We start from the raw sequence: 26052 nt of genomic DNA, 5'->3' as shown, positions 1-26052 counted from the left end.
TATTTTAATCTCATCATTTTAATAGTTTTATTTAGGGCAAATGCCAATGACTTTATGAGACTTGATTAAACGACACCAATCTCTAAAATTTCAGATTTGATTAAACGACACCGATCTCTAAAATTTTAAAAAATTTAGGGACTCCCTGAGGTTTCAAGAATTATAGGTACCTCTCTTGAGGTTTTCTCAAAAGATATAAATATTACCTTGTATTTTACAAAAGAAATAAAAAAGTAAATCTTTCAAAGAGAAGTTTGTATCTTTTTAATAAATATTAAGGAACATCTGTGCTATATTTTAAATTCGTCAATGAAAATTTTGAAATTTTAAGGAGATTTTGTCAGACTTTAGGATAGGTGAGTGCTTTTTGCCCTTTTATTTATAGCTATTTTTGAAACCATATGGAATGTATAACACAAGCTCTTTCTTAGCATCGAATAAAAATATTTTTTTAAAATAGTATTACAAAATACATTTCCCCAATTTAAATTTAATACTTTCAATATTGATTCTTTTATCAAGATTTTTTTTATTGCCACACCTGCAAAAAGAAAGTTTATTGCCGAATATCTTTATAAAAATTTAATCCCTTCTATAGTTTTATTTTTTGTGTTGAATTATTTATCATTTCATTTAATTATATTTTGTTTATTTAATTTTGAATTTTATAATTAAAGAAAAAAATCCGGATATTATAGTTGCTGAAATGGCAGCATGTAGACCTTACAGTTCCACAGAAGGCGTCCAAGCAAACCCCGTTGTCTTGCTCTTTCTAGAATCATCTGCTCTTCCTTAAACCCTCGCAAGGGTTTTACACAGTCTCACTTCTACCACCACTTCCCCATCGAAGTCTATCCCTGTCCTCTTCACCTGCAACACTTTGTATGCTTAGATGGCGCCTGTGCTCAGTCGAAGCCTGGTCTCTGCTTCTCTGACCTCTCTTCCTTCTTCATCCTCCTTTTCTGTGAAGAACACCAACAGGATCTTCAATCTGAGAAGTGCTTCTCTGCCACAAAATGCTCTCAGACATGGATGCTCCGTTACTGGGCTGAAATGGAAGCTCGAGAGGAGGCAGAATCGCGTGGCTGTTCGATGCGAAGCTGCAGTTGCAGAGAAAGAAGCCACAGAAGCCGCTGGTGAGAAGTTCGAGTACCAGGCCGAGGTGGGTATTGGGGATTGATTAAATTTGCTTTGAATTTAATGGATTGATGAGAAGGCAGAAGATAAATAGAAGAACAACTGAAAAAAAAATTAAATTTTAATTGGATTATGCATTAAGCTCCACTCTGCTGGGCCTTCTGCAATTGTTTGCCTTAGCACAGAATTAATGATAAATTCTCTTTAATTTTCATTTCTTCTGGAAAACAGTGACGGAACTTCTATATTTCTTTTCATCTGTATGTTATTCTCAGCATTAAACCGTGAGCTACATTATGCATGGTTTGAAACGACTTATAGAAGAGTAATTTTCTGCAAAAAAAAAAAAAAAAAAAAGTACTGAATTGAAAAAAAAAATACTTATTTAAAAATAGTTTACAATTACTCATTAGAAGTATTTTATTCAGATAAGTACTTTTTTTTGGAAAAATTCTTATTTTTCTAAAAAAATAATATAAAAGCTATTTTAAAAATAACGTATAAACCAAACATTATTTAATTGACACAAATACTTATAAAAAGTACTTTTCTAAGATTGTATTTACTTACGTTCCAAACGGGGCTATGGGGTTGGCATCGGTTACCTGCGATTATGGTACTTTCTGAAAAACAATGTTGGGAGCAATGAGCTAAGTCTATTTGAGAAATAGGAAGTGACGATAATGAGTTAGGATGATGGTTTGGCCGGCTTTTATTTGAGGCAAATGTTATTAAATTTTCTGTTTTTGCATAACAATTGTACCCTGCGTAGTTGATTGGTCATTTGTTTTCTTTTTCCTCACTTGTTTATTTCTCATTTGGATTCTTCTTGTGAGCTGAGGAAGTAGCTGAGGAAGTTGAAACAATTTGCAGGTTAATAGGTTGTTGGATTTGATAGTCCATAGTTTATATAGCCACAAGGAGGTGTTTCTTCGAGAGCTTGTGAGGTGAGGATATCCATCTTTTGCGACTATAGTCTATTTCAGTTACAGCTTGAATATTTCCTTGTGTATATTCTTCCTCCTCAGGATTGATGCATGTGCACATTCATATGACTCTACAGAGAAAGTGTATATTTAAACTACATTTGTTGATTTGGCTCCATTATTTTATTTCAGTAATGCGAGTGATGCACTAGATAAGTTAAGGTTCTTAAGTGTGACTGAGCCCTCTGTACTTGGGGATTCTGGGGAGCTAGAGATTCGCATCAAACCAGATCCAGACAATGGGACCATCGCTATAACGTATGTTAGCCTCATTGCTTATTTTGTTTTATCTGTGGATCAGCAGTTGGAAAATTTATTTATTTATTTGACTAAATTTCAGAGATACTGGTATTGGAATGACCAAAGAAGAGCTCATTGACTGCCTTGGAACTATAGCCCAGAGTGGTACCTCGAAATTCTTGAATGCTCTTAAGGTACTCTCTTCTGAAGTTTCAATTACATTAATTATCAATTATTGGGTTTTGTGTGACCATTTGTAAGTTTATTGATGCTTTTGAAACTTGCACTACAAACCTTGCATCTTGCGCAGGAGAACAAGGATCTTGGAGCAGACAATGGTTTAATTGGTCAATTTGGTGTTGGATTTTATTCTGCATTTTTGGTTGCTGAGAAGGTGCCCTATGATTTGCAGATGGCTTTATAAATTTATTTTGTTCATGTGGTTGAAGTTGAAGTTTCAAAAATGGAGCATCTGGCTTTTTTTGTGAGCTGCTAATTTGGGGTTGACTATAATTTCTTGCAATCAGGTGGTCGTATCAACAAAGAGCCCAAGGTCAGATAAGCAATATGTTTGGGAAGCAGTGGCTGATAGTAGCTCATATGTGATTAGAGAAGAAACAGATCCTGAAAAGCTCCTGCCTCGTGGTACACAAATCACACTCTATTTAAAGGTACCATATGATTTTCTTTGTTTAATTATCAGCTACTGTATGGATATTCTGTTCGGCCTATCTATCAAACATTATTTTAAAAACTATAAAAGTAAACATATAAATGCTGTTAAATGTTGCCTTTATCATTATATGGCATTGGGCTTAATATTGTGCATGTATGGTATGGGGACTGGGGAGTATCAGGAAGGATCCCCCGCCTGTACCTGGAAAGCAGAATTTAATAAGGTGAGGGGGATTTTTATTTAGTTTTAAGTTGGCCAATGACAAACTTGATTAAGCAGGACGTTATAGCCATGGAACTATGGAAGCTTTTTAGGGCAGTTTTGCATATAAACTTTTTGTATGATGGTTGAAGTGTTAAACTCAGCCCAAGATTCTGTATTTTAGTGCAGTTTCACATATATATAGATATAGATCTTGCCATTACTGTATTCAGCCTAAGATACTGTTTTATTTCTTGCAGCAAGATGATAAGTATGAATTCTCAGAACCGACCAAGATCCAGAGTTTGGTTAAGAACTACTCGCAATTTGTTTCATTCCCTATCTATACATGGCTAGAAAAATCAAGGACTGTTGAGGTGAGTTTGTATTTTACTCATGTAAAAACGCTTTTTTTTTTTTCTTAAATTATTTTTTTTTTCACCTTTTGGGCTTAATGTGGATATCCTAGCCTATTACCACAAACTGACCCAACTTTTTAGAGTACATATAATAAACACTTGCATTCCTTTGCTGATATTTATACTAGACCATGGCAAAATGGGTAAAAGGGATTTATATGACCAACCCTACTAGGACTTTAAGGCTTGGGCATTTGGATGTGTGAAATGTAGGTTTTTGTGTTTATCTTTAATAGAGCATTGCAGAGTGTACCTTGGCTTCTGTTTCTCCTCCTTGCGCATACATTCACACACACGCACATACATATGCAGGTGTGCGCATTCATGCTCCACTGCTTCTTATGGGTTATTATTGACAGATTGTATTGGTGTCTTATCTATTTGCACCATTCCTTTTAGGATATAACTAGTTGTAGGTAATATTTGAAGTAAAGTTGTATTGAGTATTTCTCTAGGTAGTAGTTACTTTTGTTTCACATAGCATGTGAGAGTGCATTTTTATGTGGATCTCCAAATTCTAGAGGCTATATGGGTAAGAAAATGTTACAATGTTTGAAATGGCAAAGGTATAAGGTGACATGTTTCTAACCCTTATGAGGCACACATGCACACACAGGCACGTGTGTGCATGGGTGCTTCACTGCTTATCATGGGTTATTTTTGGGAGACAATTTTGGTGTTTATCTATTTTTAATGTTCCTTTTAGGATATCACTAGTTGTAGGAATTATTTGAAGTAGAGTTGCAGTTGAATATTCCTCTAGATAATAGTTACGCTTTGTTTCACATGGCATGTTAGAGTGTGTTCTTATATTGACCTCCACATTCTAGAGGCTATAGGGGTAACAAAATGTTTCAATGTGTGAAAGACAAAGGCATAAGGTGAGATATTTTTAATCCTTATGAGGTGTAAGATACAGTTCGGCTGCTGATGGTAGCACTTGAAAATAAGTGGTTATAGCATATATCACTTAAAATAAGCAGCACTTGAAAATTAGTGGTTATAGCATATATCACTTAAAATAAGTGCTTGTGCAAAAAAGTGCTAGTTGGCATGTTCCCAAAAAAGTGCTTATTAAAAAGAAGCGCTGATAAAGAACCACGTTTTAAAGTGGATTTTGAGAAGCACAGAAAGATTGCTTTTTGCGACTTATAAGTGGTGCATTTTTATAATATTATTAATTTATTATTAACATAAAGTCGTAAATTAGTGATCATTTATTAAGACCCTATCAGATAGTACTTGTGAGCTTGAGCACTTCTCTAGTCAGCTCTTATCAAGTTAAGCAATTTTTTCCCCCATCAAAGCACTTTTCGGTAAGTGGTTCCAAATGATCCCTAGTCTTCTAGGAAAACAAAATATATTTTTTAGGAAAAAATGGTGAAAGGATTATAGAAAATTGGGAAAATTTTGAGTATTTTTTTTAAGAAAAAAAAGTAAATATAACTTGTAAACTATTTGCTGGCCATTCTAGAACTTGCTAGCTTAAATTTATCAAGTAAATCATTCCAAGAGATAACAATAGCATTAGAATTCAAATTGTTTCCATGATTTAGGATGCAACTCTCAATCATTTTGAAATGGTTTAGGTTCAAAATAGTTTTGAGATCAGCTAGAGCATGGCATTTATTTTGTACAAGCATCTGGCTAAATTTTTCTAGCAGATTCTAAGCTAATATTCATGCATTCAAAGTGTGTAAGCCTCGACTGAAAAGGCACATAAGGTGTACATTTTATACAAAAGCATAAGATTCACTGTATGACACGTTTCCCTTCTTGGAGTTAATTATTATAGGCTACGCTTAAAGACCTTTTGGGCATGCCTTATCTTGAGGCAGGCCTTGATTGAGCCTCTTATAACATTGCAATATTTCAAGTCATGCTTTTCTCTAATAATAGTTCAAGAACTAACTAATGAACTTGGATCAATGGGCAGGTGGAAGAGGAGGAACAAGAAAAGGAGGGAGAAGCACAACCAGAGGTAGTGTCTTACATTTATGAATAGAAGTATTGCTTTTCTTTTTTCTCAGTTTACATACAAGTTAAGCTGGTCTTCTTGCACATTTCCAGGTCGAGAAGAAGAAGAAGAAGAAGACGAAAACTGAGAAATACTGGGACTGGGAGTTAGCAAATGAAACAAAACCTATTTGGGTATGTTTTATGCCTTGTCCTGCTATTCAGCGCTGAATCATTTTGTAGTGCAAAATATTCCCTAATTATTTGCCGTTGCATTTAGGGTCTATTGTATATAAGGTCTTATTTCATCAATTTTTCTTTTTTCTCTCTCTTTTTTTATTTTTTTATTTTTTTTGCTCTATTGTAGATGCGAAATCAAAAGGAAGTTGAAAAAAGTGAATATAATGAATTCTACAAGAAAACTTTCAATGAGTTCTTGGATCCTCTTGCATACACCCACTTCACAACTGAGGTATTTTATTTTAATTTTTTTTATTCACTAGATATTTTCCTTCATCAGGAGTTAAACTGACCATTACAATTATGCAGGGTGAGGTGGAGTTCAGGAGTGTCCTCTATATTCCTGGAATGGGACCTCTTAACAATGAAGATGTAGTAAATCCTAAAACAAAGAACATACGTTTGTATGTGAAGCGCGTATTTATTTCGGATGATTTTGATGGTGAGCTGGTAAGCTCAAAATGATTGGAAATACTGTCTTCTCTTCTTTTTATTTTTTTATTTTTTGTTATTTTAAATACTTATGGATACTATGACAATGACAGACAACCTTTTGGCGCGTAAAAAATAGCCTCCCACCTACCAAACAAGAAGGGGGAAAAAAAAAAAGCCCAAAACAGAAGTAAAAAGAAATGTAAATGATAAATGGAAGAAATTTCTTATAAGGTTCCATGTCCTAAACAAATTCTCATATACAAATTATGAGGGGAGCTTTGTGTTGATGCTTGCATGCATAAATTTATAGTTTACCAATGACAGACGATTTATATGTTCTATTGGCAGTTTCCACGATACTTGAGCTTTGTGAAGGGCGTGGTGGATTCAAATGACCTTCCTCTTAATGTTTCTCGGGAGATCCTTCAAGAAAGCCGAATTGTAATGCCTAAGTTGCTTGTGCCTTTAAATACATACTCGCACTCCTATATAATTTTCTTTGCTTCAATCAAGGAATTTTGTTTTCAATCTAGAATTTTGAGTTTGTTCCCTGTTGGTTATTGAGGATCTACAGTTAATTTCTCTCTATTTATTTACTTTTTTATGGTGTTTGGTTCCATATTTGCAGGTAAGAATAATGAGGAAGAGACTTGTTAGGAAAACATTTGACATGATACAAGAGATTGCTGAAAAGGAAAATAAAGAGGTTCAGATGATTAGGTTGCGTTTTTGTTTTCGTGTTTTCATCTGAGACTTGCTTCTGACTGAATTGAAAAATTTTGATAGGACTACAAAAAATTCTGGGAGAACTTTGGGAAGCTTCTGAAGTTGGGATGCATTGAGGACTCTGGAAATCACAAGCGCATAACTCCACTGTTGAGGTTTTTCTCTTCCAAAAGTGGGGAGGAATTGACCAGCTTAGATGATTATTTTGAAAACATGCGCGAGAACCAGAAGGCAATCTATTTCTTGGCAGCTGACAGCTTGAAAAGTGCCAAGGATGCTCCATTTTTGGAGAAATTAGTTCAGAAAGATATTGAGGTATGTGCTTTTTGTTTGGATTTTGATTACTATACTTGTCCATCAGCAAAAATTGATAGCTTAAGAATGGTGGGGTTTTGGTTTGGGAGGGGTCAGATAAAATATTGAGATCAGAATTGCCTTCAGATATTTTAATTGAAAATCAATGAAATGAAAATAATCTTTCCCAAGTACTAAGCAAATGGCTCATCTGTTTTTAATGAATTTGGCATTCAGTACTGCCTATATCTCGATTGATTTGTAATACTTTTCATGGATTTTAGTGACATTCAGATCTCAATGTTAGTTTTTGGTGATAAGAAATGTTGTTAGGTCTTTTTTGTCTTTTTAAAATTTATTTATGATTTTGCCCCCAATAATGAGAAAGCATGCATGGCATTCCTTTTCATTCTTGATTGCTGAGGTAGTCAACTTTCTCTAGGTTTTGTATTTAATTGAGCCTATTGATGAAGTGGCCATCCAGAACCTGCAGACATACAAAGAAAAGAAATTTGTTGACATCAGCAAGGAGGATTTGGAGATTGGTTTGTATATTTTTATTTTCTGTTCTTTTTTCACTGTGACCATCTGTTTAGCAATGTAAATAGGTTTGTTTTTATCTTTTTGATGAGAAACTCAAATACTGATGTAGCCAACCCCACAACCCCACTCCAAAAAATAACAAATTTGCAGGTGATGATGATGAAGCCAAAGAGAGGGAAATTAAACAAGAATACCATCTTCTATGTGATTGGATAAAGCAACAACTTGGTGAAAAGGTGGCAAAAGTCCAAATATCAAAGCGTTTGAGTTCGTCTCCATGTGTGCTTGTAGCTGGCAAGTTTGGATGGTCTGCTAATATGGAAAGGTCAGTCATGGTTTTCTATTTCTCAGAGCTTGAAACCAAAGATGTTAAGTGGTTCATACCCTTCATGCATGAATTTTAGTGAACTCTTTTAATTTTTCCTCCTTTTTCCTCCTTGAAGGATAATGAAAGCCCAGGCCCTTGGAGAAAGCTCTTCTTTGGAGTTCATGAAGGGGAGGAGGATATTGGAGATAAACATAGATCACCCTATCATTAAAGATCTCAATGTAAGACCCTCCTTCCTGATGCTAGATTAGACCATTCTATGATTAATTTGAACTTATTATAACACGTTTGTCTCATTGGTGTTGATCTGGAGAGTGGGAGTTTGGGATAATGTAGGTAATGATAATTGCAAATGTTATCCTAAATATGTGGATAACTAAAACCTGAAACCTGAATGAACATATTGAGGAACTCTCATATTGATTAGGGAACAGAGATAAATTATATGGAAATCTTCAACTGTTGAAGGAATGTTTTCTGATTACTATAGAAGCAATTCAATTTTTTTTTTTTTAGAACGCATATTTACTTTCATATCTAGAATGTACGTGATCAATCATCCTGAATAATCATCCGTAAAAATTCTCAAGAATTCAGATGATTTTCTCTTTGGTCTTGTTTTCCATTAGTTTTTTTTTTCCCTCAAAAAAAGCCTCCCTGTGTCACATCTTTCTCTTCTCAGTTTGTGAGAGTTATCATATATTTCAGTGTGTGTACAGCTAACCTTTGATTTTCCTATTATATCTTTACTGATCTGTCACCTGTCTTATTGCATGTTTAGGTTAGGTTTATGTTTTAAAAAAGTGGTGCAAGGATTGCAGACCCACTTATTAGGGAACAACCCACAGTTGAGGGTGGGCCTGGGATCAACACTAAGGTTGCTCCTTTGTGACTGGTTGGTCATGGGTTTGAGCCCAAGGAAACAGCCTCTTTGCATAAAAAGTAGGGTTAAGGCTGTGTACACTGTGACGATCCTCCCCTGACCCTCTCAAAGCGGGAGCCCTATAGCGCCCTTTTAGGGAGCACTCCGTGGTAGTTCTTCAAAACAGATTTTGTTTCCTAACAAAATGAAATGCAATCAGTGCTCCCACTCTATTTTTGGGAGCTTAGGATATTGCTATGATTTATGCGACCTTATGTCCATGGTTGTGGGGAGGCTATTTTCATGATTTGAACCGTACACCTTCAAGTTTTATTGTCATACAGCGTACCACCCTTGTCATTGGGTTAATAGTTGCCCTAGAATTCGGAGACAAAAGTAGAGTGGGGTAGGCAGGGGCCTAGGCCTCTTTTCCCTAGAAAATGTTTACGTCTTATGTCACATAAAATGTTAATAAAATTTGTAAAGAATCATATGGTGACTCCAAGCTCGGGGTAAAGGAGAAGGGTTGTGTTAGGCTGGTTAGTGTAAAAGTCCTTAATTTTCTATGGTATGAAAGTGCAATCCATATTTAGGGTTAAGTTTTGGAAGTACCTTGCATTGCTTCTAAGGGACACCTTAGCAAATAATGATAATTTGGATGTGGGTGGGTAAGGAAATTAGTTGAGATTAAGGTAGATTCGCAGCTTGAAGCATAGGGAAATTACTAGAAAAGCTAATTGTCTCAATGATCACAAGAAAAATTAACGTAATTTGCCTTCATAGTGGATAGGGGGGAATTTTAGAAAAATTGAGAAGTCAAAGATTTAAATCTAGTAAACTGAAAGAAAACACAAGAATGGGGTAGGCATTGTTGTAAACAAAGATCAAGTATTATTGTAGATGTTAAAAGAGTCAGAAATAAATTATAAAAATTAACATGTCTTAGGGCATGGGATAATAAACATCAGTAGTACTTATGCTTATGCTTCTCAAGCATGCTTAGTGTAAAACTTTTAATGGTAATTTTAGGAAGATACAGTTAATATTAGACAAGGAATATTGAGGAACACGAAAATATTTGTATGAGTGAAAGTTTGAATGGTCACATAGGAAAAGGATAATAAAGTTTATGGGAGGATATATTAAGGACATGGATATGAATACAAAAATGAGTCTAGAGTGATATGATCTTCGGTAGCATTTGGTTTAGATTAATTGGGATTGGAATGGAACTCGAATGCACTAGAATCAGAAATGGAATGGAAGATTTTCCTTTTGCATATTGTTCAACATAGAACTAGAGTTGGAATTGAATTATATTGTTTAATATAATCAGATGTAAGAATTGGAATAAGTCTAATTTGTCAATTTTGCCGATAAATAGTATAAAAATTTATGTATTTTAATAAAAAAAATAATTTCACAAATCAATAATTATTTTTATCATATTATTATATTGAATTATATAATAATTAATTTCTATTTATATCAATATCATTGCAATTGTGTTTTTTAATATAGTTTTGACATTATATTTTATTATGTTTCTTGCTATCATCATTATATTTTACTATTACTGTATTATTGATATTAAATTTTATCTTATATTTTAAATATTTAATTATTTCTTTCAGAAAATAATAACACAGAAAACAATTAGCATACCACAATAGCCGACTCCACCAAGTGTGACTTAAGGCTTGGTTTTGTTGTATAATTAATGTTATTAATTGTTAATATTAATGTGATATTTTATTTTAAGATATAATATAAAAATAGTTTTATAAATCGAGAGTCAATAATAAATCAATAATGTTTTAAAATATTATTATATTATTGTTATGAAATATAGAAATAATGATGATGGTATGTTTTCTTTGATAGCAAAAAGAAATATTTAAGAAAGTGATAGAGAAAGATACAAGCCAGGGGTGGACAGAGATCCTCAAAACCGAATAAAGAAAGAATTAAAGAAATAGAAATAAGAAACCTAGAAAAATAAAATAAAAATAAATAAATAACCAAAACAAACCCTTTTCATGAAAACCCTCTTTAAGCTCATCCCTTCATAATTGATAAAGCTTGGAAGCCTTGCTAATTCCTGCTGAGCTTTATTTGATTTACTTTTAGCTCCATCCTATCGAACTTTGTTCCCTCCATGATCAGCCATCCACAATCCCATTTTATCCTAAAGATTTTGAGCAGCTACATCCTGATCACTAATCTTCAGTACAGGAGTAGGTAATATCCTGTCCTTATGCTGATCACTCACAGCAACATTCTGCTCACTAATCTGAATAGGTAGTATCCCATCCTTGCATTGATTATTCACAACCAAATCTTGCCCAGCTCCTCCTCAAAGATTGAAACTTCCCCTAAACCTTCAAGAAGAATTGGGCCACAAGGAATAGCCTCCAACACATCAGAAGAGTCAAACCCAGATTTTCATGCATCTCATCAGACAATAAACCACTATCACTAGCAAAATCACTATTAAACTATCTGAATCTGAGGCATCCTCTCATTGTCTCTCTCTGAACTTGATTCACACTATTGTCCATATAAACATTAGTTGCAATTTTGAGATTCCTCAACATGAAAATTCCCAGCATCATTTATTTTTAACTTTCCTCCCCACGAGTTTGAATTCAAAGAATTGTTTGCAAGCAGTATTTTTTTTAATCTTTCCCCTCCCTCCGTGCTGATTGGCTTTTGTAAACCTCTGTACTCACATCCATCTTACATTCATTTTCGTTCTGTATATTCGCAGAAATACATACCTTTTGACCTCCATTAATAAGGCTCTTCAGTCTGTTCTCCAGCTGATAGATTTTTTCTGCTCCACCCAAGAGATTTCCCCCACAGTATCTTTGGCAAAATTCTCCTTTTTCAAACCAACTACTCCACCAGCCTCACATTTATTCCTTAAATCTTAATGGTTCTTGCTACTGTGTAAACTCCTCCTAAAAGACACCATGTGGCCTTTATTATAAACTTATAATGTTGATCAGGCTCCTGGGCTTTGAAAACATCATTTAGAGTATGGGCCTGGTCATTACAGTGGCGCATCTTAGAAATGGTAGAACCTTCCTTTTTTTTTTTTCCAAAAAACTATTAATGTCTGTCTCTTTGATGCAATGGGCCTGTTCAAAGGCTTGGCTCATCTTTGATAATAAATCGGCTCCTTTTTCAATAACTGGCCCAAATCTAAAACAACCAATAAGCTCCCTGGCCCGATTTGCATTGTCTCATTTGCCCCATAGAGAAACCCTAGCAGCCTCTACCACCTTCGCAACTCCAGATGAACCCTAGCTGCCTTGGCATTAGGGGGCACCATCTCCAAATGATAGCTAATGGCTTCCAGAGCAGATTCTTTCGATGTGCAGCTCACCTCCAATTGAGAGCAGATCTGCCCTTTCCCTGCAATGACGCCCTGACTTGAAGGCAAATCGGCCCTTTTACATCCTTCACCTTCAACATTATTCACTGCTGGCACATCCTGACTGATCATTGAACTGGCTGTAAGCCTTTGATTATACCACCAGCCTCCTGATGGAGAATCCTAGCTGCCTTGCTGAAATTCATGTTCAAAACTTCGCCATCCTACATCTTTAAATCCACTGGGAACGAAAGCTGAATATCTCCTCTTTCCAACTGAACCTAGCTCCAGAAATTTCCCCACCTTTTTTAGATGAATCATGAACCAATATCTACTCAATTACACCATATGAAATCCTCTTCCTAACCAACTGAGAATAGACAACCCATCAGAAAACCATTTTGCAGCATCTGAAGGAAACTGCATCCCCTGTTGTGATCTGATTGTGCTCAAGCTCAAAAAATTACAGCTTCTCCGCCACTTTGTCTAACCTCAGATTAAAGGTATTTCCTTTCATAGCACAATACAAAGTGAAATAGTAATGTGTTGTATTTGAAATAATAATGTTGTTAAGAACTTACTATATATTTATATTTTTTAATGATCATAATATCAGATACCTTTTTCTTTTCTTTGTGTGTAATATATGTTATGCATGGATGTTATATTATATAATGTCCTGGACAACCATGGCATACGCATGTTTGCTTGCTATTGATGTGGCAATGCTGCTAAAGGGAGGGCACCTGGAATGGAGCCCTAGTGCATTGGATTGATAATGATAACCACCCTGGACACCTAATGTAGTATGTTCAAAACTATCAAATAATGTAAATAGAAAACAAACCTGCCACCCTTTGGCCAGGTGGAAGATGTTGGAATAAAATGCAAAAATGTTTATAGAATGATGACAAATGTCTGTTTAATATGTCTAATGCTAGTGTGATGTGGATGGACAAGTTTCGGTCAATGTTGTATTGGCGAAGTTGGTAATTAAAGAGAGGCACGAGAAGCAAATGTGTACATGCTGAGTAGGGAAGGGTCAGGAGATTAAGAAGATCGTAGTTTACACACACACACACACATATTCTATTCCAGCAAATGATGATGCTATAGCTTCAATATTATTAATTCTTAACAATTGGTTTGCCTCTCCATAGTCTCATATTATTTTGACTATTGACTTGCTTCTTTCCTTTCTCACTTCGTTATTTTATATGTGTGTGTGTGTGTTATATTATATTATAGAAGAAGACTATATTTTTAATACTGAGAACCGGAGTACATGATTTAGAGGACAAGGAGTCCTCCCCAGAAAATTAGGATAGCAGAAAAACTATAATACAGCAAATTAAGAACAGAAAAATAGAAAAAACAATATAAGCATCCATTACAAAAGCCTGCTCTCTAATCTCTTATTAGTTTGAACAGCGAAAAGACCCCCCAAAAAAATCTAGGAGTGCACCCTGAAGGAGGCTAGGAAAGTTGCTCTATCCTGTAAAACCTGTGAGCAGTTTGATCAACCTTCAAAAATATAGTGTTCCTCTCAATCCACAAGGTCCAGAGAATGGTGAAAACAACCACTCTCCAAAGAGCTTTGTCTTTTTTGTTCTTTCCAAAACCCCTAAAGATAACCAATAGCAAATCTCCCACCTTTCCCGGAGCTACTCACTCTTTCCCCGCCAGTTGGAAAAGGTCCTTCTAGAATTCTGTTGCAACCTTCCACTCGGCAAAAAGATGGGCATTCAATTTTTTGCTTTCACAATGCATGATACATATGTTGGACTGAAAGCCTTATGGGGCCTTCTCTAAAGCAAATAATGTGTGGTAATCCTTTCCAAGATCACGGTCCAGTCAAAAGGCCGAATCTTCCCCCGGCACCTTAGCTCCTTGTTCTTGTGTAGATTTCTTAATATATCCAAATTCCCATCTCTACACCAACAAAAAACCAAGCCTTAAGCCCACTATTTGGGGTTGGCTACATGAATTCTTTTTTTGTCAATTTACACAATCATGAGCAATTTCCTTTGACAATTTAAAATTTATTAATTCCTTACTTGCTATCTCAATCCAAGTTATCTTAGGTTTACCCTTACCCTTTTCCACTAATGGTAACTAGCTTACTCCTCATTTGGTGCACTATTTGGCCTATGTTGCAAATGCCCAAACCATCTAATTCGTCCCTCTCTTTTTTTTTCTGTAGGTGTTATGCCTAACTTATGAATATGTTTGCTCCTTAATCTATCTTTTAATGTCTTGCCACTCACTCACCTAGCATTCTCTTATTTTTGACAACTTTTACTTTTTTGAATATGTTGTTTCCTAGTTGACCAACATTCCGATCCATATAGCGTAGCTGATCTTATATCCGTCATATAAAACTTTTCTTTTTGCCTGAAGTACTCCATCTTATTTACCCTTGCTTTAACTCAATGTATAACATCTTTGATTTCTCCTCTGTTTTTTAGTACGTATATCTAACACTAAAACTCTACATTGTGCAGAACTTTCACTTGGGATAACTTTACAATCCTTTTATGATAAAAAATTTATCCACCTAGTTGAGAAAAAATCTATTTTACTTTTTATTTGGTCACTGTTGAAGGTTATTACCATGGTTTTGAAACATAGACTGGACCGGACGGTCTGACCAAGTTGGACTAGAACCGGGCCCTTGGCAGGCCCAGTAGTGGCACAAATCAGATTTGTACAAAACTAGAATCAACCTGGTCAAAACCAGGTTACTTTGCTTGACCCGGTGAACTGGCTGGGTTGACTCGGTGCTTTATACAACAAAAGGGGAAAAAAAAAGGGAGAGAAAATATACTTGAGACCATGGGGCAAGCAAGCTTGAATATGCAACCTAAAGGTGGATGGTGCAACCTGCTAGCCAGTGCACCAAGTTGCATTTTTTTGTTATAATTTCCAGAAACTAAAATACCATGGTTTTGAAACATTGACTGGACCAGACAGTCCGATCAAGTTGGACTAGAACTGGGCACTTGGCAGGCCCAGTAGTGGCACAAATCAGATTTGTACAAAACTAGAATCAACCTGGTCAAAACCAGGTTACTTTGCTTGATCCGATGAACCGGCTGGGTTGACTCGTTGCTTTATACAACAAAAGGGGAAAAAAAAGGGAGTGAAAATATACTTGAGACCATGAGGCAAGCAAGCTTGAACATGCAACCTAAAGGTGGATGGGGCAACCTGCTAGCCAGTGCACCAAGTTGCATTTTTTTGTTATAATTTCCAGAAACTAAAAAAATATATGTATTCTCAAATGGTTGTTTGTGTATAAAATTATATATGGTATATTTAATTTCTAATTGAATCACATATCTACTTACTATCTTTGAATATTTTAATAAATTAAATAATAATTTTAAAACATAAAAAAGGTAGTGCAAATTTGTTTTGGTTTTGTTGTTGATTTTTTTTTTTTTCACTTGTATAATTCATAAAAAGTCTATGTATAAATTCGCGCGCACACTTTTCATAGGCACACAATGCGTATATTCTTAATAACCCTCTTTCTTGAAAAAGAGTTGAAGTTATACAAATAATGGGGGTGTTAATTGAGATAATCGGAGAATTAAATATTTTAAAATTTTAAAATTAAAATTATTTTATTAAAATACTTGTGTATCCATATTTGTGATTAAATGACAACTTATAAGGTTGAGGACGTTTTAGGAACAATGAGGAGAAAAAGTGTTGAATAAATGGCCTAACTTTGCTTAATGAATGGTATTGTCTGTGTGTGTGTGTATAAATATTATTGGTTCGATCACTAGTTTGGCCTGCTGGTTCGACCAGTCCAACTGACTTATTTACTTTACCGGGTTAATCACTATTCAGGTTTTAAAACCATGGTTATTACATGTTTTTCTCTCTTAAGCATGTATTCATTGTAAAAAGATAAGAGCAGGCTTTGGATCAACAAGGTTACTCTTTTGTGACTAATTGGTGGTCATGGGTTTGAGTTTAAGGAAATGACCTCTTTGTATAAATGCAGGGGTAATGCTGCGTACATTGTAACGACCCTCCCACTTCCCTTGCAAAGCTCCCATTTTTTATTCTTTGAAAATGATCATATGAAATGGTGAAGTATAAGATCATATCTCTGGACCCATTTTTATGTCCATATTCATGTTCTCCATGTATCCCTCGTATCCTTTGTTGTCCTTTCTAATGTGTCCATTTAGATCAGCTCTTACGAAAATTTTCTTAGCCCTTGATATCCCTTTTATAATGCTATCAATATGTTCCAAAATTTCTTTTTAAGGATTTCTGCCAAGTCTAGTTGAGGAGCATAAGCCCTAATGACATTCACCATCTCTTGATCTAAGACAATCTTGATTTTTATGATTCTATTTCCTACTCTTTTAACATCTACAATACTATCTTTTGAGTCTGTCTACAATAACTCTTTACCAGTGTTTAAAAGGTGAAGGTGTAAGGCAAGGCATTTTACACCGGACTAGGGGAGGTGTAAGCCTTTTAGGAATTTAATTTTTAAAAAAATACCTACAAATAAAATTTATATTATAAATAATGAAATTTTATTAAATAAATTATGAAATCGTTTATATAAAATTATTAGACTTCCATTTAATACAGCTCTAACTGTCTCTGCCCAGTTACAGCCACATTCACATCCACATGCCTTTCCAAGTAAATGCAATTACTAATGGGTTATCTTCCAGCCTATAAGAATGAAGCACATTGCTTTCAAGAGTCAAAGAGATGCAAGGAAATTTCTCATGACCCAAATTCCAGTCTTTCAGCTCTTCAGCCCATCTCTTGACTCTCTTTTACGCTTCTCACACACATCATACTGGAGAGAATAAAGTACAAAGGAATTTTTGAGAACAGCTACAGTCGAGAGAGGGTTAGTCGTTGAACGGAGAAGCTCGTCAAATGGAGATGACCTCTCTGTGAAGACTCCTGTGTGCAGTCATCAACCGAAGAGTGAAGAAGTTGGGTACAAACAGATTTGGGTCAAAGATGAAGAGAGATCAAAGAGGCTGCTGCTTGTATCTTCACTTTTTGCTTTGGAATGAATGAATGAAGTCCCTTAGAGCCCTAATCATTCTTTTTTTTACGCCTTCTAATAAGAAAATATATATATCTGTGCCTGTTCTCATTAGAACATTATGTGTATACCTCCTCTGGCAAGGCATCAAAGGCACCCATTTGGCTCTTGGGTGTGTCCGTATCAGCGAAAAGTGATCGCCTTTTATGACTTGCACATTAAGAAAAGCGCCTTGATGTGTTTTGGCCCCAAAATGCCCAAAAGTGCCTTGAAAACACCTTCTAAAACACTGAATTTTTCCCCATTGTTATGTTTTTCTTTCCTAGTGTACCAAAGTTTAGATTCTGATTTTCAATTTTTCAGCTTTTTCCTCAACTTGCTTAGTTTTTTGAAGGTAGATAATGGTAGTTTTTCTTCTAATCATTGTGTAGACAAATTCCATGCTTTTACCTGCAAGTGTTCTTATAGTCCATGTTGCTAATGCAATGTTGGTCTCCTGAACTAACTTCTGTGCCCACCCACATATAGAATGTTGCAAGCATAGTAGTTAGAGGCGCGAGGCGAGCCGAGGCGCAAAGGGTCTTTGAAGCCGAGGCGCAAGGCGCGAGGCGAAGGCGCACGCCTCATGAAGGTGAGGCGCACAATTATTAAAATGGTGTAAAATGTCTATTCGGGGTAATTGATATATGAACATATGAATATCTGGTAATATTAGAATTTAAAATGCCAAAAAATTCAATTACAAAATTGAAAATTTAGTCCAAAAGCATCAACAATTCAACATAGTTCATCATCAAAAGAAAAGAGTACAAATAAAAAAATAGGAGCTAAATTTCAATAAAAAAAATAAATATTATGTATTAATTATAATTTATAAACTCACATTAATTAAACTAAATATTACAAATTAAAAAATAGTAGCTAAATTTCAGTAAAAAGAATAAATATTATGTATTAGTTATAATTTATAAACTTGCATTAATTAAACTAAATATTTAATTAGTAATTACATATAAAGAAGAAGAGGAAAAAAAGTAGCCAAATTTCAATAAAAAGAATATATATTATGTGTTAGTTATAATTTATAAACTTACATTAATTAAACTAAATATTACAAATTTAAAAACAGTAGGTAAATTTCAGTAAAAAAAATAAATATTATGTATTAGTTATAATTTATAAGCTTAGATTAATTAAAGAAAATATTTAATTTATAAGCTTACATATAAAGAAGAAGAAAAAGAGAAGCAGCAGGCAGCACGCAACAGTCAGCAGCAAGCAGGCAGCAGGCAGCAGGAAGAAGAAGAAGAACTCACGAGGGCTCCTGCTGGTTGGAAACGAAGTCGCAAAGGGTCGTGCTTCTTCAAAATGTCGAAGATGAACTCACGATCCTGGTTTGAAGCTCGAAGACGAAGTAGCGAAGGCTTCCGGCTGGTTCGAAGGCTCGCAGACGAGCTCACGTTAAGGATCGCGAAGGCTCCTGCTGGTTCGAATCTGCAAAACGAACTCACGAAGGGCTTCGAAGGGCCGAGAGGGGCTAGGGGCTATGTTCGTTCGAGTCGAATGAGGGCTATGGGTCTGGCTGTGGCTATTTCTCTACTTTAAATGACTAAAAATTCACAAGGCGCGACTCACTGCGCCTGTCGCCCCAGTGCGCCTTGTCTCGCCTAGCGTCGCCTCTTGCAGGTCGCCTCGCCTCACCTGGTTTGAGGCGCAAGCCTCTTCGCTTCACTGCGCCTTGCGCCTGAGGCGCGCTTTTAACTACTATGGTTGCAAGAACTCTTGCATATTTGACATCGTATCCAAGAACTGACAGGACGACGCGCCGTATCGACACCCATGTACGGTGTCAAATATGCGAGGGTTCCTGCATCATTCTGGACGTGGGCAGGTAAAGACGTTAGTTCAGAAAATTAGGATTAGATTAGCAACTTGGAATATAGGGCCACTTACGGGTAAAAGCATGGAAATTGCTAATATAATGATTAGAAGAAGAATTAATATTATTTGCCTTCAAGAAACTAAGTGGGTGGGGGAGAAAGCTAGAAAAATCGATAAATCAGGATTTAAACTTTGGTACACTGGAAAAGAAAAAATAAGAATGGAGTATTATAGAAAAAAACTTAAAATATAGCGTTATGGATGTGACTAGAGTAAGGGATAGAATTATAAAAATCAAGATAGTATTAGGACAAGAGATAATAAATATCATTAGTGCTTATGCTCCTCAAGTTGGCTTAGCAGAAAATCTTCAGAGACAATTTTGGGAAGATATGAATAGTATTATACAAGGCATACTAGAGACTGAGAAAATATTTATAGGAGGAGATCTGAATGGACACGTTGGAAGGGATAATAAAAATTATGAGAGGATACATAGATGATAGGGATATGGGAGACAAAAATGAGTCTGGAGAGATGATCTTAGATTTTGCTATGTCATATGATTTTAGTATAATAAATACTTGCTTTAAGAAGAGAGAAGAACACTTAATAACCTTTAAAAGTGGACGTGGACAAAATAGAAGTCAAATAGAATTTTTTTAACCAAGAGGGTAGATCGTTTATCATACAAGGATTGTAAAGTTATTCCAGGTGAAAGCCTAATCACAAAACATAGAGTCTTAGTGTTAGATATATGTATTAAAAAATGGAAGAAAAATGATAAAATAAACCAATGTAGGAGAACTAGATGGTGGAACCTAAAAGGAGAAAATATAATAAAATTTAAAGATAAAATGATCAAAGATGGGGATTGGACCTTAGAGGATGAGATAGATACAAATACTCTTTGGAATAGATTAGCTAGCTATATTAAAAAGATAGCAAAAGAGATTTTAGGTGAATCAAGGGGAAGATTCTCGAATAGCAAAGAAAATTGGTGGTGGGATAAAGATGTACAAAAAATCATAAAGACAAAAAGAATTTGGTATAAAACGTGACAAAAATGTAGAAATAGAGATAACTTTGAAATATATAAGGAGGCAAGAAAAGATGCAAAAATGGCCGTTAGTGAAGATAAATATAGATCATTTAATAGTTTGTATGATAGATTAGGTACAAAAGAAGAGGGAAGAGATATATTTAAACTTGCTAAAACTAGAGAAAGGAAGAGCAAGGACTTACAAATGTAAAATGTATAGAAAGTGAGGATGCTATTTTCTTGGTTAAGGACGAAGATATTAAAGAAAGATGGCGAAGTTATTTTAGTACGTTGTTCAACGAAAACCAAATAGAAGGCTTAAACTTAGAATTGTCAAATGAAGAAAACACTAAAAATATAAGTTTTATTCGCAAAATTAGAGTTAACGAAGTTAAGTTTGCACTAAAAAAGATGAAAAATGGGAAAGCTATGGGACCAGATAACATCCCCAATTGAAGTTTGGAAATGCTTGGGTGATAATGGAATTATATGGTTAACTAGTTTATTTAATATAATTGTAAAAATTAAGAAAATGCCAGATGAATGGAGGAAAAACATTTTAATACCTTATGCAAAAATAAAGGAGATATTCAAAATTATAATAACTATCGTGGAATTAAACTTATGAGTCATACGATGAAACTATGGGAAAGAGTAGTTGAACAATGATTAAGGTTAGAAATGAAGATCTCAGAAAATCAATTTGGTTTTATGCCTGGGAGATCTACCACAAAAGTTATTTATTTTTAAAGAAGATTAATGGAAAAGTTTAGGGAAAAGAAGAGGGACTTGCATATGATATTTATTGACCTTGAGAAAGCATATGATAGGATACCTAGGGAAGTTCTATGGTGGGTTTTAGAAAAAAAAGGTGTATGTTGTTGGTATACTGATGTCATTAAGGATATGTACGTTGGAGTCATGACTAGTGTAAGGACTATAGATGGAGAAACTAGAGAATTTCCAATTACCATAGGTGTACATCAAGTATCTGCTTTGAGTCCTTATCTTTTTGCTTTAGCGATGGACCAATTGACTAAGAGTATTCAAAAGGAGGTTCTATGGTGTATGTTGTTTGCAGATGATATTGTATTAATTGACGAAATTAGGGACGGAGTAGAGGCTGAGTTAGAATTATGGAGAGAAGCTTTGGAATCTAGAGGCTTTAGGATAAGTAGAAATAAAACAGAATATATGAAATGTAATTTTACTAATGATAGGAGGAATATTGGAGACAAAGTTAAACTTCATGATGAAGAAATAAATAGTACTTGTAGATTTCGATACCTTGAAACTATTATGCAAGCTGAAGGAGAAATTGAAGATGATGTAATGCATAGAGTTAAAGCAGGTTGGGTAAAATGGAGAAGTGCTTCAAGTGTGCTATGTGATTGTAGAATACCCTTAAAATTGAAAGGGAAGTTTTATAGGATAGCTATAAGACCAGTTATGCTATATAGATCAGAATGTTGGGCGACGAAGAAACATAATATACAAAAAGTAAAAGTTGCCAAGATGAGGATGCTTAGATGGATGAGTGGTACAACATTGAAAGATAAATTAAGGAATGAACATATTCGTGGTAAGTTAGGTGTAACTCCTATAGAAGATAAGATAAGGGAATGACGATTCAGATGGTATGGACACTTGCAACGTAGGCCTTATAGTGCACCTGTGAGGAAGAGTGATTTAGTTACTGTGGGGGGTAGTAAAAGGGGTAGGGGTAAACTTAAAATAACTTGGGAGGAGATAGTAAGGACTTAATATCCTTGAATCTATCAAAAGAAATGGTCCATGATCGCATAAATTGGCGGAAAAAGATTCATATATCCGACCCCACTTAGTGGGACTAAGGCTTGGTTTTGTTGTTTTGTTGTTGTAGGGTGGTATAAGTGCAACATGTTGCTTGTAGAGGATTCCTCAACGCATAATCAATAAGGATTCATATTATATAGTTCTGTCGGGTTTTACATGAGTTGTCAGCTACCTAACGCAACTCCACTTCTTTGCCCAGACTTGGGCTTGCCCGTGTGTGGAAACAATTGGGGCATTGAGTGTACCACAGGCGGAGTTAAACTCCCATTCCCCAACCACCCACCCCACCCCCCAAACCCCAAAACAAAACATACACACACACACTCAAAATCCCCTTTTAAAAAAATAAACAAGGCAGAACTTGACGAGCAAATTTTGAAAGGTTGTTAGGGTATTTCCATTATCTTTAAATTTTTATCAAGCAGTGAAAGGTATTGTTTTCATTGAAAAAGTTGACACTTCGATGACCAAAGAAAGTTGAATCCTCTTTTAGAAGTAGTAGAATATGTACATTGGACAAATTAGTGGTAAGACGAGTTTTCTTTAACCATTGTATTCATATTTCTACAACACATTTTTTTTATTTTTTCTATTATAATTTTTCTTCGTAGTTTCTTTTGCTCAGCAGGTTTAACTCCTATCAATATGCGAATTACAGAGAATCATGCTTTTCTTCAATTTATTTTTCTTAAATATCTATTAATATTGCTGTGATTGTTACATTTTTGTTTTAATATCTCTTTCTATTAAATCTTTATCTTGGCCCTTCAATTGTAAAATACTGTCTTGGTCTCTGCTTGAATTATGAGAATATGATGATGTGTACAGTACCCTGTATCATCATAATATTTCTAATTATACTCATTCTGACTTCTTTTTTACTTTTAAAGACTACACTGGTGCTTCTGCCCTTTCTTTAGGCGTGGACTTGCAACTGTTGCCTGCAGCCACAAAATCTTAGGAATGGCATAAAATGCAACTATGTTATTTTTATTTTGGAGGGTTGATTCTGATTGGTGAACTGATTGTTGCTGCTTGCTTGTTTCCCCACCATCCCTTCTCTCTTTCTCAAAAAATTGGAAAATGATCTTACAAATGGCAAAATGCTTGGAAGTAATTATGCAACTTTGCTTCGCATTGGCTACCAAAGAGAATGTGAGTGCAATTATATTTTTGAAGTTCAATGAGAAGTATCATTTTCATTGATTCTAGTTTGCAGGGTGGCATCTCATTTCTTGGTAAACATTTATCGCATCTCATTTCTTGGCAAACATTTATCGCATACTGACTATCGAACATTCCATTAAAAAAAATAGGGTAGAACTTAAGTGTAAACCAAATGTCTCATGTCCGTGGTGGTGGTGGATACAGCTCTTTGTTGTAAGGTTGACTTACCATGGATTCTACATTGATTCCTTTTTGAAAGGAGGGAAATGGATTTTTTTTTTTTCGGAGAAATAAGATTATTCCAATTATGATTAAATATTATTTTTCTTACTAAGCTGAAATTTGAAAACTGATTTAGGCATTTACCAATTGTTCTATTTTGGTGCTCTCTCTCTCTCTCTCTCTCTCTCTCTCAGGCTGCATGCAGGTATGCACCTGATAGCACTGATGCCAAGAGAGCCATCGACCTCTTATATGATACAGCATTGATCTCCAGTGGATTTTCGGTAAGGGCACACCAAGAATATCATTTTCTTCCATATGCACAAATTTTCTATATTTGATATTATATTGTAATGTTCTGTTCCAATGGCACAGCCTGACAGCCCAGCTGAGTTGGGAAACAAGATATATGAGATGATGTCAATGGCCGTGGGAGGTCGATGGGGCAGATCAGAAGAAGAGACAGATGCACGGGAAGATACTTTGGGTGAATCTGAACCAAGCTCTGGTGAAGCTGTTGTGGAGCCTCAGGTGGTTGAGCCATCAGAAGTCAGGGCTGAGAATGATCCATGGAGTGAATGAAAAACTGACAATTTTTGTGGGCATCATTTCAATTCTATCAGTTGCGATGGAGTTGGGGAATGGGGTCTCATCACCGTGAGAGAGGGAGAGAAGAGGGTTGAGGCATGAAAATTCAAGGTTAACGGATGTGCAATGTGAAATGTATGTTTAATCCCTTGCAGCTGTTTATTTCTAGTGTTATTACAGGTCAATTCATGTGATTCATGTGATCCTTGTCAAGCATCCCATTGTATTTAATGGTTACAGGATTACAAAATTTTGAAGTCGCTGTTTTGCTTGAAATGGTGTTTTTTTTTTGGATTATCTGTCTTGAGTAAGAATAAAAATTCCGTGATTGTATCAAGCACTCCTTGCGCAGAATTTCGCACCAACTTTGTTGACATTTGATGATGGCTTTGGATCAACTTCCGTCTTCAGAGAGGACCTCATTGCCATCCTCTGTGTGCACATGGGATTTCCCATTTGATCGATAAAAATTTGATACATGATCATTTATATGATTGCTTATTGATAAAATAAAATTTCAAGTTTATATTTTTTATTATAAGTTTACTAACAACCATCCTTGTGGAAAAATTACATGATTTTCATAAACTTTGGCAATATTTTGTGAAAATGATCCCAAGGTATGTTGTGAAATTTGCAACATGGACACAAAATATAATGGCAGATTTTGGGTTTTGGTACTAATTTGTTTTCCGGGCCTTCACTGGTTTGTTTTTGGATTTTTAAAGGGTTATGCTAAGTTGATTGGTTTTGGTTTGTTGGTGTTCAAAATTGCCCAAAGCTTGGTCTATTATGGTTTGTCTTATAAGCTAAACCTTATTCTACACTAAAAAGGCAAGAATATAGGAAAGACGAGAAAGGTTAGAATGTACAATGTTGTAAAGCCACCATAAGCCTTCAACAGTCTCATGTTTTGTAGGCTCCGGTTTGTGAGGGCAAGCTCATGAAAGAAGGTAAGCAACCATTTGATTTGTTAGTATAATGGTTAGATTTGTGATTTGTTCATGCCAAACAAAGGGAGAGGCATAAAAATATTATGCACAATTGGCATGCTTGATGTGTCATTGGTAGTTGGCGGAAGGAGAAGAACTCGCTGGCTTTAATCATATAAATGGGTTGGACTCTCCCCCTTGACCTATCCTATTCCATAGTGTTGTGTAATACATTCTCTGATAATTCTTAACTATGTATATTAAACAACACACCCATATCTTAATATTAGATTCGAGTTACGTTTTGGTTTTGGATTGGACAGTCTTTTCATATTTTATAATAGCCTTTTGTTAAATTTGAATATTTATATAGTGTTGTTTATTAAATAAAAATACACAATTTTGAACTATCATTCTATTTGGATGCTTCTCTACTTTCTTATTAACATTTGTTATATATTTTTGTTCTATTTGCTTATGACTGCTTGTCTTGTGTACTTGGGATTGGTTACCATTATGTAAATACTAGTATAGGTTTTACTGCTTTCAGGGTATTTCTATCCTAGTGTAAAAATGGGAGTATGACTCCTTCGACAATTTGAAATTTCCTAAAGCTAGAACTGAATTAGTATATGAAATGCTTTAGGGAAGGGTGAGTATTCATCAGTCTTGTAAAATTCACTAGCCAATATTATAAATGTGTTTAGCCTACTTGCCTCCCTCAATAGGTACATGTTGCTTACGGAGGTGTTTGTTTGATGAATTATATTGCTTCAATGTTTACCACTTATTTGCCATTTGTTTTCATGAATTGCTTACTGCTTCTGCGTACTTTACATTCAACTACTATAGATGTGTTTCTGTGGTAATCTTTGGTTGACTAGTTAAACATGAATGCTTTAATTAGTATCACACGACCCTTCACAAGGTGTGAAGTAATTGGTT

At 35.1% G+C, this 26052-nt stretch overlaps 1 protein-coding gene across 1 annotated transcript; it reads left to right on the top strand.

The window, feature by feature from the left end:
* Positions 1 to 718: 718 nt before the first annotated feature.
* On the top strand, positions 719 to 24512 carry LOC131153240 (heat shock protein 90-5, chloroplastic). Its single transcript, XM_058105412.1, has 19 exons — positions 719 to 1162; positions 2011 to 2084; positions 2256 to 2381; positions 2464 to 2557; positions 2674 to 2757; positions 2891 to 3034; positions 3501 to 3617; positions 5596 to 5640; positions 5730 to 5810; positions 5983 to 6087; positions 6165 to 6305; positions 6639 to 6731; positions 6919 to 6996; positions 7077 to 7331; positions 7753 to 7855; positions 8004 to 8178; positions 8297 to 8402; positions 23782 to 23871; positions 23963 to 24512. The coding sequence occupies exons 1-19, from the start codon at positions 893 to 895 to the stop codon at positions 24167 to 24169; spliced, it is 2388 nt and encodes a 795-aa protein (XP_057961395.1). The 5' UTR covers positions 719 to 892; the 3' UTR covers positions 24170 to 24512.
* The last annotated feature ends 1540 nt before the right edge of the window (positions 24513 to 26052 follow it).

This window comes from Malania oleifera, chromosome 4 (genome assembly GCF_029873635.1).
Source record: "Malania oleifera isolate guangnan ecotype guangnan chromosome 4, ASM2987363v1, whole genome shotgun sequence".
Taxonomy (NCBI): Eukaryota; Viridiplantae; Streptophyta; class Magnoliopsida; order Santalales; family Ximeniaceae; genus Malania; species Malania oleifera.
This window is presented reverse-complemented; position numbering and strand designations above follow the sequence as displayed.